Source organism: Corvus cornix, chromosome 6, assembly GCF_000738735.6.
Source record: "Corvus cornix cornix isolate S_Up_H32 chromosome 6, ASM73873v5, whole genome shotgun sequence".
In the NCBI taxonomy this organism is placed as follows: Eukaryota; Metazoa; Chordata; class Aves; order Passeriformes; family Corvidae; genus Corvus; species Corvus cornix.
This window is the reverse complement of record NC_046336.1, coordinates 36,447,177-36,464,971: the sequence shown is the minus strand read 5'-3', so window position 1 is coordinate 36,464,971 and position 17,795 is coordinate 36,447,177. Positions and strand designations below refer to the sequence as shown.

The following is a 17,795-nucleotide window of genomic DNA, read 5'->3' as shown; positions in this document are numbered from 1 at the left end:
ATATCCTACAAGCAAGCCTATTCATGTCAGTTGTGAAAATTTCTTAAAATTACACATTTCTTGCAGATAACTACTCAAGGTTACGTGAAAGGGTCTAAAGCAGACAGTTTGGTGTTAAACAGTTAGCATAAGCATCTCACTCATCTATTTTTAGCTAAATAATACTGATGGTGTCAGTCACATAATACCCAGGTTTCATCTTGTAAATCAGCTCTGGCTGAGGCCTGATGCTCAGGCCTCAGCACATATGATGTCACTTGGTTTGTTCAGCCTGGAAAACCAGAGATTGAGGGGGAGACCTCATTGAGGTCTTCAACATCCTCCCAAGGGGCATTGAGAGAGGCAGGTACTGATCTCTTCACTCCTGTGACCAGTAACAAGGCCCGAGTGACTGGCTGAAGCTGTCAGGGAGGATTAGATTAGGTATCAGGAAAAGGTTCTTACCCCTGAGAGTAGTTAGGCACTGAACAGGCTCGCCAGGGCAGTGGTCACAGTACCAAGCCTGTCAATATTCAAGAAGATTTTGGACAACACTCTCAGGCACAGGGTGAGATTGCTGGGGTGTCCTGTACATGGCCAGGAGTTGGACTTGATAATCCTGATGGGTCCTTCAACTCAGGATATTCTGTGATGCTGTGATTTTATGTGCACTGAATGATTGTCTTGAGCTGGTTTGCACTGGTCATCAGAGCTTGTCTATAATAGCTTCCAATTTATTTCTGCAGTCAACCTCAGGGCATTGACAGACTGATCAAACACAAAGAGTTTGAGGAAAACCCTTCTATGTCACAGTGTCCAAGGCCAAGTTTGGATAGGGCCTGTGGAAGGTATCTTTTCAGCTTTATACCGGCTAGCACTTGTATTTCAATGCCTTAGAAAGCCCCGAGCAGCCTTGAAAGGTAGCAAGGGCGATCTAGCACTTTAGTAGCTCTAGAATCGGTACCTGAATCAGCTGCAGAGCAAATACCATCAGCAGAAGCAAAGAGGGAGAAATATAGCTCCCTGCTCGCTCAATTCCCTGCAGTTAGAAGCTTTCAAATGAGACAGACAACCGGAGATATTCACAGGAAAGTCGCTGAGCTGAGAGAGAGCGTTTGCCTCCCCTCGACCATCTTTATTAGGAGAAGGGGAAAGGGGAGGACTGGGGGCAGACCCGGGGTGAGCGGCCAATCAGACACTGCTGAAGAGTCTGAGTTACATTTGGCTTTGCCCGCGCTTGGAACAAAGGAGCTCAGAGCACGTCTTTGGGAGGGGGGAGGGGAAACTCGGAACAGGCAGCAACAATTCCCTATTTTTTTTTCTTTAAAGCTGGGTTGTAACTCTTAGTAACTTAAAAGTGCATAGAACAGTAACAAAACAACAGTGCAAAATATAATTGTAATCTATCGTCCCTACAACTCGACAGTACCTAGGATGCCTTGAAACTAGTTCCCCAGTCAAAACTCAGGGGTTTATTCAGGACATCTATGGTATGGAGTATCAGGACGAAGATTTACAAAATACAGTGCAAAACCTGAGTGCGAAACAGTGCGACTTAACTTAAGGGATTAACATAAAGATCTGCAGTAGGGGGTTTACATGAAGGTGCAAAATCAGGATTCTTTTTACGGCGTCTCTTCCAGGAGGCAGTTTTAACCTCCTTAACTTTTGAGGAAGTGACATAAGGTTTTACCCACTTGCCTGGGATCCATCTCAGTCCTTGAGGGGTAGATACACTGGCATACCCACGTCCCCAAGTTACAAGTTTGTACGGTCCTTGGATTTTTTGAGTCTCTGGGTCCCGGATCAGGACTTCTGGATTTTCCTGCAGTTTCTGTCTCCTGGTGTTCTGGAAATGACGATAGATGGGAGGGTTTGGATCCTCAAAGGTGCCATTCAGGAAGTTTATGGTAAACAGTGCTTTGCTGAGTCTGAGGACAGGTGAGTTGAGTTTGGTGGTCCCTGATTGTTGTAGCAGCATTCGCTTGAGGGTTTGATGGGCACGTTCAACAATGCCTTGTCCAGTTGGGGAGTGAGGAATACCTGTAACATGTTGAAATCCCCACTGCTGATGAAAGTTTTTAAACTCCTGGGAGGTGTAGGCAGGTCCATTATCAGTTTTTATCTCCTCAGGTATACCGAGCACAGCAAAAGCTTGGACAAGATGTTTTTCAACATCCTTAGCCTTTTCACCTGCATGTGCAGAGGCATACATAGCACCAGAGAAGGTATCAATAGAAACATGAACGTATTTTAATCTCCCAAATTCAGGGAAATGTGTGACGTCCATTTGCCACACTTCACCGCTATTAATGCCTCTGGGATTGACCCCCATGCCCAGTGATGGAAGCTGTAGCTTCTGGCAGTTGGGACACGTTGCCACTATTGCTTTTGCCTGTGTCCGCGACAGATGGAACATGCGGATAAGAGCAGGAATATTTTGATGGTACATGGCATGGCTCAATTTTGCTTGTTCAAAAACTTGGGGGAGCTTTGGTAAGTCGGCTGATAGAACTATGTCTGCTGGCATAGCCAGAGCATCAGCTCTACGATTACCCTCTGCAATAAATCCTGGCAGGTTTGTATGTGATCTCACATGCATGACAAAATAGGGATGCTCTCTGTGGGAAACCAGATAAATTAATTTTGAGAGTAAATCATAAATTTTCTTGTTTGAGATTTCTTTTAGGAGAGCATGCTCAGCTCTAACAGTTACTCCAGCTACATATGCTGAGTCTGTGACCAAATTAAAGGGTTCTTTGAACCTCTCAAATGCTCTAACAACAGCTGCTAATTCAGCTACTTGTGGTGATCCCTGGATTACCTCAATGTCAGATTCCCACTTTTGCGTCTTTGGATTTTTCCATGTGACCACGGACTTTTTCCTGAGGCATCAGTAAAAACGGTAATCGCATCGAGGGGTTTTCTACTTTGAATCTCTCGAGGGATGAAAGAGAATGGCAGATTAAACATGTCATGTTTTGGGTAATGATTTGAGATTTGGCCTGAGTAACTATCTAATGCAAATTGTAAATTTATATTATTTTGGAGTAGGTGATCTAATGCGTCAGTTGTTACAGGTAAATAGATGCATGCAAAGTCACATCCTGCCAGGGTGCGGAGCCTTGCTCTACCCTTCATGATAATTTTTGCCATTAGTTCTTGTGGCTGTGTGATGGTTTTAGGAGGTTGGAGTGGAAGGAATACCCATTCAATTATGATGAGGGGTTCCTTCTGCTCTTTGTCCCACTGAAATATGAGGCCATGAAAGCGTGGTACCTTCCCTAGAATGACAAGCTTAAAGGGTAGGGAGGGCTGATACCTGTGTGCTTGTCTGGTGGAAATGAGCTCTTGTATCTTTTTGAGAGACTGCCTTGCCTCTTCTGTCAGGGATCTAGGGGATGCTGGACCGCCTTCCCCTTTTACTAGGTTTGCAATAGGAGCTACATCCTCTGTGGTGAGTCCTAACCAGGACCTTAAATACTTCAGTGTCCCACAGATCTGTTGCACTTCCTCTAATGTTTTTGGGTTATTATTAATGGTGACAGGTGTTGGGGTGATAGAGGTTTCTGTGATTTTGAGTCCGAGGTATTTCCAAGGGCTTGTTCTCTGCATTTTTTCAGGTTGTAATTCAAAGCCCTTGGCCTCTAGGGCCTCAATCACCATGTTAAGTGTCTGCTTGAGATACTGATTATTGGGAGCACACACCAGCACATCATCCATGTAATGCAGGATGATGGCTTTCTCTGCTTTAGCACGGATGGGAGATAGAATTTTAGCAATATACTCTTGGCAGAGAGTTGGGGAATTTTTCATACCTTGGGGAAGCACAAGCCAATGATAACGTTCCATGGGAGTTTCACGATTAAGAGATGGTACAGAAAATGCAAATCGGGGGGCATCTGCAGGGTGAAGTGGAATATGAAAGAAGCAATCTTTGATGTCAAGAACAGCTAAATGCCAATGTTGTGGGAGCATTGAAGGTGATGGCATACCTGGTTGAAGGGGTCCCATGTCTTCAATAACCTTATTAACTTCTCTAAGATCTTGGAGTAGCCTATACTTGTTCTTTCCCGGTTTTTGTATTACAAACATGGGTGTGTTCCATGGGCTGTTAGTTGGAACTATATTTCCTTTAGCCAATTGTTCAGCCACTAATGTTTTGAGTGCCTCTAAGTTTTCTTTTTTTAACGACCACTGGCTAACCCACACGGGTTCATCTGTTTTCCAAGTTAATTTTTGTGGGTGGCACTCTGCTTCAGTGGCCTGCAAGGGAAAATTTTGATGTCTAGGCGTGATATCAATTTTTGTTCCCCACTGAGACATGGCATCCCTTCCCCACAGGGTGAATTTGGTGTCTAGGACATACAGACGAAGTGTCGCTATTTGTCCTTCAGGACCTTCAATTTGGATGGTGTGTTTGGACTGCTTTGCAATTTGGGTACCTCCAATCCCTTGTATGATGCCCTGAGATTGCAATTCCCATTGCGTAGGCCACTTATCAAATGGAATGACAGACACATCAGCACCTGTGTCTATCATTCCCATTATACTGATTTTATGTGATTTGTAACGGAGCTTACATTCTATTACAGGTTTGTCGTTTCCCAAAACCTCAGTCCAACAGATGGCTGGGATATGACCATCTGTGGGCAGGTATTTGGGCAGTGGAAAGGCCTGTGCAATGACTTGACCCTTTGGCATAAAGTACGGTGGATACATACATTGTACCATTAGGTTAGAACACCCGTTCTGATCCATTTTCATGAGTGTGGGTGTAACCTCTATCCCAGCAGGTGTTTCCCAAGTGTCCCCAATAACAAAAAGGTATGTAAATTCTGGCATGTGGTCCACATTCTGGAATGAAATGGGTATTACAGTCTGTTTGTTGTTGTTGAAATGGTGTGCTTTATCACAGGTTACCTTAAACCTGAGTCCAGAAGTCCAAGTTGCTTTGTCTGCAGCCCTATTTATGTCTGAACGCGGAGCTGTTAGGACGCGTTGAGTCGCTAGTTTCCCTGCTGTTGACCTGGGGAAACAGTCTTTGGAGAGTTTTTATCAGCAGTTATAATCGCTCTGCAATTGCGAGCTACATGTCCCTTTTTCTGACAACGATAGCATATAAGGTTACCTTGCGATTGAGTTTCTCCTGTACCTGTAACATTCTCCACAACTTCCCCAACCATCCCCACTTTTTTCAAAAAGGGAGCAGCTGTGTTCAGCTGCACCTTCTTTGTACAGACTTTGAGGATGGATTCAACAGTAGGAGGAGGATGCAGCGGGAGAGTGAGAATGACTTGTTTGCAAGCATCATTTGTATTAACTTGGAGAAGTTTGAGTAGGAGCGCTTGCTGGAGGTCAGGATTAGGGACCTGGGAAGAGACAGCTTCGTACAAACGGTTATAAAAGTGAATAATATTTTCATTTGACGATTGCTTGATGGTGATATAATGAGAATTAGGAGTTTGAGATGGTAATAATGTTAAGGCCTTTTCAGCAGCACGTGTGATTTCAGTAAGAACTGGACGAGGATTTGCCATATTATTGTCACCAGATAAAAGGTCTAATGTGATATAATTGTTTTCAAAATCCAGGTAATTATCTGGAGTTTGCCACAAAATTTTTAATAAATCAGATAAAATTATTTTCCATTGCTTTTTCCACACCATAAAATCACCAGGTGTGAGAAGAGTTTGCATTAATGTAAGTAAATCATGAGGTACAAGTAAGTGAGTTGCAAAAGTAGCACTTAAAAGGCTCTTAAAATAATTACTATGCATTCCAAACTCCTTAATTGCCTTGCACAAATCCTTAATATCAGAATAAGAAAGGGGTTTCCAGTCAGGGTTAGCTCCATTGCTAGTACAAGAGAGTGCAGTAGAAGCATTTGAAGTTACTTCCTGGTAGGCATGGGATCCCGGATTCAGAGGGGCAGTCACACGATTGTGGGAACCTGGGGCGGGACAATGGGAAGCAGGGGCGGGGAGTGGAGGGGCGGGGTCAGGTTGTAACACAGGAGTGGGAGGGGATGGGGACAAGAAGGGATTTGTGGGATGGGGAGAAAGGGATTGTGGGAGGTGTAGTTTGGAGAGGAAGGAACATTGCGTCCGCCATTACTGGAGACAAACTTGGAGAAAAGTGGTTGGGGGGAGGGGTTTTTTCCCGGGCTGCGAGCACATGGCAATGGCTGTCCCTGGGAACAAAGAGATCAGGGGAGAAGGGGTTTTTACGCGCGCTTGAAACATGAGGGCTAGAAACTGGGGAAAAGGGAGTGGAGAAGAGGGGTTGGGAAGGTCCTGGGATGGGCTCCGGATTCCCATCCAAGGCAGGGTGCTGAGGAAACACGGGTGAGCCAGGAGGACGATAGCTCTCCTGTGCTGAGAAGCAGTCTGCTCTAGCTGTGTTTTCCAGAGTAGGGGAAGAGGGGTCAGGGACACAGGGGTTGGAAGAGGGTATAAGGGAATTAACAGGGGGGTTTTGCAGTGGCTTTTCATGTACTGCCTTTTTCTCCGGCAAAGTATAACTTAGTAACAGGAGAGGAAAGAATTTTGAAACTGTTTCATCTCCTGCACGCCTCAGAGAGGAGAGTTTTCTCCCCACTTTATCCCAAAATTCAGCAGATCTTATGTCCTTGGAGGTCAGATTAGGAAAGTACTGAAAAAGCCATTGTACAAAAGATTGAACTAGATTTTTAGGGTATTTATGCCCAGTTAAAGAAAGGTAACTTTGAACTTGGTGGTATATTTCTCTATGGTGTGCAGAAACTTCAGATCCCATTATGAATGCACACGAAACCTCAACCCCTTACTCGCCAAAAAGGAGGAAAAAAAGAGAGAAAGTTTACACCGGCACCAGCTTAAGACAGGAGCCCCTAAACCAGCAGGGAGATACTCACCAGAATTCTGGATTTATCACAGGAAAGCAGGTCCGGAGAAAAAAAAAATGCGCGAGAAGGGTCTTCTGCTTTCCAGCCGTTCCCTCGCCACGTGGCATGGGGGAGGGTACAGGCTGAGGCTCTGGGCTCGATGTTACACAAAAAGTAACACCTCGCCACACAGAGCTGGCACAGCAGGACGTGCAGAGCTAACTCCAGCAGACACACAGCTGCCGGGACACCCTGAAAGTCTCTCAGAACCGGAGTTCAGAGATAGCACGTTGGGCGCCAAATGTGGAAGGTATCTTTTCAGCTTTATACCGGCTAGCGCTTGTATTTCAATGCCTTAGAAAGCCCCGAGCAGCCTTGAAAGGTAGCAAGGGCGATCTAGCACTTTAGTAGCTCTAGAATCGGTACCTGAATCAGCTGCAGAGCAAATACCATCAGCAGAAGAGGGAGAAATATAGCTCCCTGCTCGCTCAATTCCCTGCAGTTAGAAGCTTTCAAATGAGACAGACAACCGGAGATGTTCACAGGAAAGTCGCTGAGCTGAGAGAGAGCGTTTGCCTCCCCTCGACCATCTTTATTAGGAGAAGGGGAAAGGGGAGGACTGGGGGCGGACCCGGGGTGAGCGGCCAATCAGACACTGCTGAAGAGTCTGAGTTACATTTGGCTTTGCCCGCGCTTGGAACAAAGGAGCTCAGAGCACGTCTTTGGGAGGGGGGAGGGGAAGCTCGGAACAGGCAGCAACAAGGGCCCTGAGCAACCTGACTTAGTGAGTAGCATCCCTTCCTACAGGAGGGGTATGGGAACCATGTGATCTTGAAGGACCCTTCCAAGCCAAGCCTTTCTAGAATTCCATGATTATTTTGTGGGTCACTCAGAACAGATGAGATCCACCAACTACTGAAAAAGTTGGCCTGCCTTGTAAAAACAGATTCCTCAAAATACCAATAAGACTTTAACTAAGATGGAAAGACCGCAGGAAAGAAACCAACCATCTCTTCAAAATACCTATATTTATTACATCAAAACTCAAAGTCCAAACAGTTCACATTTTTTCTTTTCCATCTAGGTCGTCCCAAATGTGACAACAGCAAGTCAAAAATGTTTGTATGTATCCAAACAAAACCATGGAATGAAAGTCCAATAAAGGTACATTCATACAAAAGTCATATGATCTTTAATCAAATGCAATGTAAGTGGCATACACAGATTAACAGGTACAAAAAGATAGATGCATAAAATAAAAGCTAGGATTTATGTTTCTTGTGCCTGTTGTTGAAATGCAGAACATCTCACTACCAATAACATGGAGAGAATAAAACATAGCAGCATTAATTCCGATTTCAGTCCTTATTTACAGAATTTAGATGGTAACATTGTAGAATATTCTTTCTTTCATAAAGAAAGAAACTTTATTTTTTCATTAAAAAATACCTTATAAAAGCTGACTATTATCTACCATTATTGGAGAGCTCTGCTGATGTCAGTGAGTATCAGTATTCACAGTTGATTAACCGACTGCTGTTCTACATTTCAGGCTATACCTACAGTGATTATATCAGTCACTTCTGAGAGACAGTAACTCCTCTCTTACCTGATCACCTTTCAAAAGGGCCCTTCACGGATTTTCCAAATTTCAGTGCTAATGCTGACTGCAGCATTAACACAGCAGGAAAGAAATAGTACAACCAAAGGGGTTTTTTTATTCTTCGGATTTTTTTAATTTTGCCTTGTTTCCACCTGAGGAAGCTTTGGCTGTTTCAGCTTGCTTTGCAGTTCCAGCAGGTTTCTTTTTTAGCCTTTGCTTTTTGGAACGCACCAGGTCTTCACGTCCCAGTTCAATCATTTTTGCTTCCCATGACTTCATTTCATTCTCATACCGAACCTTATCATCTTCAGCAAGCTGCAGGTATGGCTGAAAGAAAATAAGGTATCAAGAGTTACAGAAGGGTCTTTTTCTGGAAAACTGCTGCAACACAAAGGTGACTTAGAACAACACCTGTGCAGTGAACAGCCCAGGCATTTGCTTTCACCACCAGCTAATTGGAAAAAAAAAAAAATCAAACTTGCAGAAAAATACAAAGCTTTAGCACTAAATTGCAGTTATATCAACAGCTGGCCATCCCCTGAAGAAGTTGTTTATTCAGTACTGCTACTAACAGTTAAGGCTTTTTTATTTGGGCACTAGTTTGAGAGAGCTGGATTATGTGAGGCACAGGAATATATACTGCTGTAGAATTATTTCAACTTATTTCTCTACAGTAAGAACATGAACATAGGGTGTGTCCTAGGTACACATTAAAAACCACCTGGAAGAAGAGCATTCAGGAGGAAGGACAGTAGGGTACAGAATACCTGAAAATGTCAAGGTTTAGTTCAGATTTCAGTAGAGCACCCCTCCACTTTTGATTTGCTCATCTACAGGTTCGTAGTTCAATACACTGAGAAAGCTGGCAGAAAATTATCCCCCAGACAACCAAAGTTAATAGATTACCCTGTGCACATCACTTGCAGATTTCTGTTGCTTTCCCTTGTAAATAGTCTTTCCATGAGCAGCAAATTCTTATGCTGGTTTTTAAAGATATTGTGGACTATTAGAAAAAAATCAAATTGTTGCATATTATTCCACCTTCTTTTCTAGATATTAGTTAGCATCCACTTTAAGGCACACTGAACTTCTATCCCACTGACTCACATGGAATAAAGGTAATGACAATCTTTTTCAAGATGCATGAATATCTTGGAGTATTTTCCTCAGTATTACATTTTGAGCAACTGAGTTCAAGATTTTGTACGAATATATCAATTTTGACTCAAGTTTGTAATTCTGATTAGATCAGAGCCTCATCCAAATCCTCTGACATACCTGCTTTTGGGAAGTAGACAGTTTTTGCCATGTATCAAATAGTTTCTTCAGCTTTGCCTAGGGAATGCAGAACATGCAATACATGAGGGCTATTTTAGGAGTAGACTGACTTCAGAAGGGTACAGATGAATGCTGCACGAGTGAAAGCCAAGCATAAACCAATGCAAAAAAGCACAAAGTCACAAATCTTGCTTCCCCTTATTTACTCTTTTAATGTAAGTAAACAATAGAGTTCAAAACAAGCTTCTGGGCATCATCTGAGCCACATTTACAGCCTGGGCCTCAGCTGACTGGAGAAGCCTGCCTTGTACATGGAAAACTGAGAAACAAAATACATCCACCATCCTGACTTACTGACTAAATGTGTAGGGTAAGGAACACATGATGCACACAGGGCAGGTCTCCACCACTTCAAGTGCTATAATCCACCAGTAACTTACATCACCCCAAAGCACAGTTTAGTGCAGAACTTGTGAGTTTGCTGAGGAACTCCTGCATGTTCCATACCACCGAGCTGTAGGAGGTAAAATAACCTGCTACTGCCAGAACAGGAGCACACCACCACAACTCTTAGAAAAACTATTCTATTTCTACATCAAAACAAAGAGAAGAATAATTCTCTCCTTACAAAAGGAACAAATGAAGTCTGTAACACTGAAGTGCAAAAACTTTAAGGCTGTATACCCACACAGCACTTTATACAGGCCATGTCAGTAGTACAGCCAGATCGCCACAGCCTAAAGAAAATAACCTAAGCAATGCAGCATCGAGACACTGAACTACTGAACAGTATCTTTGAAAATGACAGAATTTAAACTACATTTTCCTGAATACAATGGATACATTAAAAAAACCCCCAATTTTTCCTGGCTTACCACAGGTGAAATTCCCTCACTTTCTTGAAAATTTTCTGACAGGAAAATGTTAAAGCCGCTACGAGCTCTTTTAGGTTTTCCAAGCAGATTCAATTCCTTTAAAAACAACAGAAGAAGTTATTCCATCTACTAAGCATGCATTTGTTCTAAATCTAAACTTAGCATTTGTCTTTATATTTTATAGAAAAATCAAACACAAATTCTTTCTTTGGAGTTTTATTCTGTAAACTAGACTATATGTCAAGATGCTCTTCGTGCTTTTCAAGACTAATGCTACACTACAAAAAGATAACAACTTGAGTTTTCACAAGTTGTTGAAAAAGCATTTAAAACTGATTCTTACTCCAGCTAAGTCTTCCAGAAACCAAAAGTGTTACTAAATTCAACTCTGTAATAAAGTAATGATGACAGGTTTTCTATTATTCTTCAGTAAGGCTTCCGTTTCTGGTGTGAAATACTGCCTGCGTGCAGAGAAGAAGGCAGACACCCATCTGTGTAGAGGTGAGAGGCTGGAAGAGAACTGGGTTTCTGCTATCAGAATGCTTTGCCTACAGGGATGATGGCTAGAGAATGAAAGTACAGCAAGTTCTAAATGCAATTACACTTCCTGTTTTCTCCAGTCCTGATACTCCCATTGGAGCCTAGGTGCTGTAAATTAACATCTGCTCAGGTATTAGATATGTCAACTGAATTCCTTGTGGTGCCATACTCTAAAAAGGATCAGCAGAATCATTTAGATTAAAAACTCCCTCTAAATAGGGGTCTTTTAAACCAAATTTGTTTTGCTTTTGCCAGTTAGGGCAATGCCACACCAGCAGTTTAATTCACAGAAATAAGTAAGCAATATGTAACCCCTTTGATTTTGCCAGACAAACCATAATATTGTACCTTTACAGATGGTTCTAAGGATTTATACATAAACCAGACAAAAGGGAATAAGGAAGATGATCCTTATGAATATAATAGTAATGGACACAAACAGATGTCACAGCAGCAGCGATACAGTGGCAGAGTCCAAGAAAGGAAGGAAAAAAGGCTACTTCAAACAGCTGCTACCTTGTAGGGGCTAGTGAGGGAACAGACACAAAGTCTTTGTGAAAAGCTATTTCTGGATGTCTTCCCATCCAAAGAGTTGCTGGTCCAAATGTCTTTTACTGCCTATCCTTTCTCCGGTAGCTCAAGAAATAGGGAGAAAAAAGCATAGAGAAGCCACCTCTAAGCACAAAGATATGTGCTAGTTCTGTGCTCTTCAAGCACAGGAAAGCCACTAAAACAGCTGCTAACACCAGTAATTATTTTAGTCCATGGCATTCTGGGGGGTTTGTGCTTGTTGTGCGTTTTCTTTTATTCGGAGTTGCTTTTGTATTTCTAAAACATGCTTCAACTCTGCTTTGTATACTAGACAAACAGACTTCGGGTTCCTTGAGAGAAAAGAAACCAGAACTTCAAAATACTTACTCTTTTTGCCCTGATTGATCTTCTCTTTGCCACTTGTTTTCTCCTCTCCTCTTTCAAAGCTGCAGCTTGGGCTGGAGTCAGTTGGGCTTTATAAGCAGCCATCTGCTCTCCATATCTTTTCCAGTCCGTCTTTCTTGCTTCCTCATAAACCTATGGCACAAACCACCACCAGCCTTAAAGAAATGCTTTCAGTCAGAAGCACTTGACCATTAGACAAGCTAACGTTTCTAACCTATGAGTAGAAAAATTATAGACTGAAAAAAATTACCCCAGAACATCAGATTTTCATGTTTGATTCCCTGTTCTACATTTCAGAGACACAGAGGGAAAGGTACACAGAGTGAGAAGTCCAGAAGGGATGTGAGAGCACCTCAATTCTTTTGAACAAAGATATTTCCTTTAGAAAACGGCACTTAGTTCCTAACTGCCTCTAATTGTTAACTGCAACCAAGGAAGAACAACCATTACTTTGCTATAAATAGCATTTAAATTTTGCAAAGATCAGCAAGTCCTAGAGTTGCTTCACGTTATCCCTTGAAACTGCCACTCAGAGAAACTTCACTACTTATGACTTAATTTGCTGACTCTTAAAAGAAATTTACATGAAGCAAAAGAATTTGGTCCTTTCATTAAAACTGAGGTTTCACCTAACTTACACACAAGAGGAGAACAACTTTACAAAACTTGTATTATACATGTAATGCAATATTGCCATTCAAAAAGGAGAAAGAATTGGTCTGCAGCCCCACAGCTACATGGAACGAGAGCTGTATCATTTCTCCAGCAAGAGATTAGAACTGTTAAAGCCAAGGTCATGTACAAGTGCAAGTAGCAAAGTATCTTCCTTTACTGGGTTTGCATGGCCAGATTTTTGTGTTGAAGGGGGTACAGGAATGGTTCCTATGAGAAGCTGCCATGCCTGATGGAGCCAAGGCCAGCCAGCTCCAAGAGGCACCATTGGCCATCAGTGATGGTGGTGGCACCTCTGAGATAACAGAGTTAAGAAGGAGAAAAAGAAAACTGCACAACTTCAGCCAGAGAGGGCAGGGACACACACCATGTCAGAAGAACATTTCTACCGATCTTAAGGTCAGGGAAGGAGAGGCAGGAGATGCTCCAAGCACCAGAGCTGAGGTTCCCCTTCAGCCTGTGGTGCAGCCCACAGTGAGGCAGCTGTGCCCTTGCAGACCATGGGGGAGCAGAGATCCACCTGCAGCCCATGGAAGAGACTACACTGAAGTGAGAAGATGCATAAAGGGGGCTGTGACCCCATGGAGGACACACAATAGAACAGCCTATTCCTGAAGGGCAGCAGCCCATGGAAAGGAATACATGCTGGAGCAATTCCTGAAGAACTGCAGCCCATGGGAAAAACTCATATTGTGAGCAGTTCATGGAGAATTGTCCCCTGGGGGAGGGCTCCCATGCTGAAGTTTTCCCACTTAGCAGGAAGGAGCAGCAGAAACAACACATGATGGACTGACCTCAGCCTCCATTCCCTGTCCTCCTGCACTGCTGTCAGGAGGAAGTAGAGAAATTGGGAGTGATGTTGAGCCTGGGAAGAGTGGGGAATAGGAGGAAAGGTGTCTTAGGATTTTAAGTTTTTACTTTTCATTATCCCACTCTGATCTGATTGGTAATAAACTGATTTCCCCAAGTGAAGTTCATTTTGCCCTGACAGTAACTGGTGAGGGACCTCTCCCTGCTTTATTCCAACCCACAAACTTTTTGCTGTATTTTCTCTCCCCTGCCCAGCTGCGAAGAGCAGCTGAGAGTGGCTTCGGTGGGCACCTGGCATTCAGCCAGGGTCTCCCCACTACACTTCCCTTGAGTTATTCAAAGCTCCCAATTCTCCCAACTGTTTTGATGTCTGAAGCCCTTTGAAAACAAACCCACCAACCAAAAACACCCACCAGAATAAACAAAAAAAGCCACAAGAGACACCAGACCAAATAAAAATCCACCATCTGTAGAGTTCAAAGTACTCAGGGAAAGGATACAACCTTACCTGCTTCTGTGATGCGGGTAAATCCTTCCATGCACATGCTAATTTTTTAATCAGTTCCAGGTTGCTCGATTCTGTACATTAAAATCAGAAAGCCCAGAAATAAAGATCAACATTGTATCTTTAGTAAGGTTCTTCAGTTTTTACCAAAGAAAGCTGTCACAAGTATCATCTTCCTGTACAAATGCATTTTCCTCCTTTCATAAACTACCTCACTGTGGCAGTTAAAGGGCATTGCAGTATTTGGGGGATGGGGAAGAGTCATTGCTCGCCTGGAACAAAACATGCAGTTATGAACTCAAGCACCATTTCAAGGCAGCTATTATCACTCCACAAAAATTTCGTATTTTTTGTCTTTTGAGCTGGATCCTTTTCTATACAATGCAAAATGGTCTGAATTTGGAGGGCGGAGCAGGAGAAACCAAAAGTAAAATTTCCAGTTCTAACTTTTTTAGCAAAAACAGTCTGCTGAATTCTTCATTCGAGTATAACGTGACTTTATCCACTTAATATAGCACATATACTTTGATCTTTATTATCCTTTACTTACAGTATTATTTAAAAGAAGTTAAAAAAAAAGTAATTTCCTTCTCCAGCAAACAAAACTACTTTAGTCTGCTTTGGTTTTCAGCTGACTGCCTTTGCCTCTGGCTCTTGCACTATGGTGATGAGGCCTCCAGCCAGACTTGAATTTGATAAGGGAAAAAGAATAATTAAAAAGCAAGCAAGCAAGCAACCAACCACAACAAGGCCCCAAGCAGACAAACCCCAAACAAACCCAAGTGTTGTGCAAAGAGGATATAAGGTCTTCTTTACATGCAAAATCCTTTACAGGCTTTCCCTCTACTTCACAATAAAAGAAAAAACAGATGAGCTTCTCTCCCCCCTGAGATGTAAAGTTCAGCCACCTCAATGGTGGAAAAGTGTAACTAAGCTCTTCTCAGTAACCTGACTTTCAGAATTCTGGAAAAACAAGACAATGAAAAGGTTTTAGTGCAAGTAAATCGGCCTTAAAACCTTTGAAAATATGATGCTATGACCACTGATAACAGAAAACAAATAAATTATTGGGTTATTTTTGATCATTACCTGTTTCGGAACAAGAAAACCCCAAACTCTCCATTTGTATATAAGATCCAGTATGTTTATTTGCAGATTATTCAAATTTTGGAAATGTGGAAAACACTAGTGTGGTGCATAACTACAATATACTCTAATCAGTTACCAACCTATGAGAGTGGAACTCTTGAACTGGTGAGCTAAGTAGGATATCAAATGGTTTTCCCTACTTAAATCTTCCTCAGGATTTGCCCAATATGACCATGGTTCTTTAAACATTTTAACCTTCAACAGTATTTCAAAACCAGCATATCTATTCTGCAGCTCTCTGGCAAGAGTCACTGCCTTGCCTGTAACTGAAGTTTCTGATAGTAAATCAAACATATTCACAGAAAACCATTTTCCTCTAAATACATTTACTTTTTCTCCCATATATAGTAATGCAATCAAGTATCTGTAATTTTTCAATTACTAAGCCTCAAAATAAAATCATACACAGCTCATAATATCAGCAAAAGTGTACTTCAAATATATGGAGTCCAAAAATAATTGAAAACCATAAATAATTGTTAACATGTATTACCTAGATGAGATATTTCATCAAGCATTTTTAAAGTTACACACGCATGTTCACTTTTTTGACTTATGAAGCACAGAAGACCAAGCAGGCACGTGCAGGCAGTGAGTATGGCTATGCTGGATTCACCCCGGGAATGGTACGGATAAACAGATGAGTTGCATCTCCGAGATCACGACAGCTTAGATCGCTCCCGAGGTTCGCTTTTACAAAGGGACAGGTTGTTCCGGCTTCCTGGCTCACCCCACTCTGGGGGGCGGCGGTATCTAAGCTCCGGCGCCCAACAGCGCCAACCGCGGGCCCCGCCTCCCCTCAAACCTCGTACCTGGGTTTTTTTCCCTAAAAGCCGGACGGTTGTCTATCACAAAACGAAGATAGGCGGTGAGGGGCCGCTTCGGGCGCTGATTCGAGCTGATCCCCCGAGACAGGCACTGCTCCGCCGCGGCACCGGCCTTGCACACAACGGCACCGTCGAGGAGGGTTCCCGTCCCCCACTCCCGCAGCCCCGATCCTGTCCCGCACCGGAGGAGCCGCCGCGCGCGCGCGCCCGCGCCCAGGCCCAGGCCCAGGCCCAGGCCCAGGCCCAGGCCCAGGCCCGCAGCCCGACCCAGCAAGGCCGCTGCCGCCGCCATCCCAGCCCGCCGCGCCTGCGCGCGAAGAGCGCGCGGTACCCTGGGACAGCGACGCGGAGGGCGGAGCCAGGGTGACGGCTGCAAGGTGACCCCCCGCAGCCCCGCCCCCACGGGCACACGAGGTTCTGAACCACGGGCGGGCGGGTTCATTGTGTGCGCGCGCAGGGAGCACATGCAGGCAGAAACTTGTAATAGAGAGATCAGAAACTAACTGGGCACTAAGTAACTAAATCAGTTGATGAGGTGTGGCCAAAAACTAACCCCACGGCTTCACTGTTTTCTTCGCAATGGCAAGCTTTTGGGCGCTGCTTTGTCTGAAACAGCAGACGCCACAGATCCGACCAGTTCTCGGGGAAAAAGGAAGATTTACATTTTATTTTTTTTTCCGTCGTAGTAAACAGCACAGAATGAAGTGACCTTTCAGCCCCGCCCCTGGAAACACAATTTGTATAAAAAGGGTTAACGGAGGAGCTCTGAAGGTGCAGTAGCAGAGATGTTTCTCTCTGCAGATTAAATCCAACCCGTTCATTGCATGACTGAAGTTTAAAACAATGTATTTATCATTTCATTCCGATAATTTCAAAATCAGAAAGGCTGAACTGCTAGGAGTATCATAAGAATCAAAGACATAGCTTCACACCTCTAAACTAACAGGATCATAAGACAAGTTCCTTTTTTAATATTTACATATGCTTAATATGTCTTACACACGGGTGTTGGTTGTTGGTTTTCAATCCTCCTACCAGTTTCATATTGTGGTGGACAGTCATTCCTGCATGCAGGGCACAAAGACCAGAAACATTAACAGTTAAAATGCAAATGTTTTCAAACCGCCCCTAGCACAAACTGATAAACCAAGAGAAACCAAGTCAAACTTCCAATATCACACAGTTCAGTACAGATATTCCAAAAATTTAAATAATTTCTAGTACAAACAGATTACTACTTACCTAGATAAAAAAACAACTCTGTGAATACATTCTGATGGTCAATTTTCTATGATCACTGGAGCACAAAGTACAAATGATGTCTTTGCCTTCCTAGCTCCATTGTCCTAGTTCAAGTATAATGAAGCACTCAGTAACAAAAAAAATGCATTTATTCAGCTTGCAAAATGTAGTGAACAGAGATATTTTAAGGTTATTAGAACCACTCTCACTTGACCTGCTGTTTCAAATATCATCATTACATTACAGATAAAACTAGCACAGAAATTACATTTTCCCATATGTGACCAACTAAAGGTCAGTAAATTAGCAAACACAAAGCTAATATTCCACTAATAGAAATAAAAGCTCTGACTGTGCATACTTACCACCCATACCCCAAATTCCACTTCGATGTATGTTCGAATAAAAAACAACCAAAAAAAGCCTCAAATCAAATATATTTGTGCTCTTAAAAATGTATTTTATGATGACAAATTTCCCAGCTGCAAGTCATTTTTCTTTCATGTGCAAGATA

At 42.9% G+C, this 17,795-nt stretch overlaps 1 protein-coding gene across 3 annotated transcripts; it reads right to left on the bottom strand.

The window, feature by feature from the left end:
* Window positions 1-7,853: 7,853 nt before the first annotated feature.
* On the bottom strand, window positions 7,854-16,346 carry TFAM (transcription factor A, mitochondrial). Of its 3 annotated transcripts, XM_039554492.1 has the most exons (6): window positions 16,025-16,346; window positions 14,067-14,137; window positions 12,059-12,208; window positions 10,601-10,696; window positions 9,726-9,782; window positions 7,854-8,774 (listed from the first exon to the last, which is right to left on the bottom strand). In XM_039554492.1, the coding sequence occupies exons 1-6, from the start codon at window positions 16,329-16,331 to the stop codon at window positions 8,562-8,564; spliced, it is 894 nt and encodes a 297-aa protein (XP_039410426.1). In that variant the 5' UTR covers window positions 16,332-16,346; the 3' UTR covers window positions 7,854-8,561. The 3 variants fall into 3 exon arrangements, with proteins under 3 accessions (XP_039410426.1, XP_039410427.1, XP_039410428.1); XM_039554493.1 differs by lacking the exon at window positions 9,726-9,782; XM_039554494.1 differs by lacking the exons at window positions 9,726-9,782; window positions 10,601-10,696.
* Window positions 16,347-17,795: the final 1,449 nt, after the last annotated feature.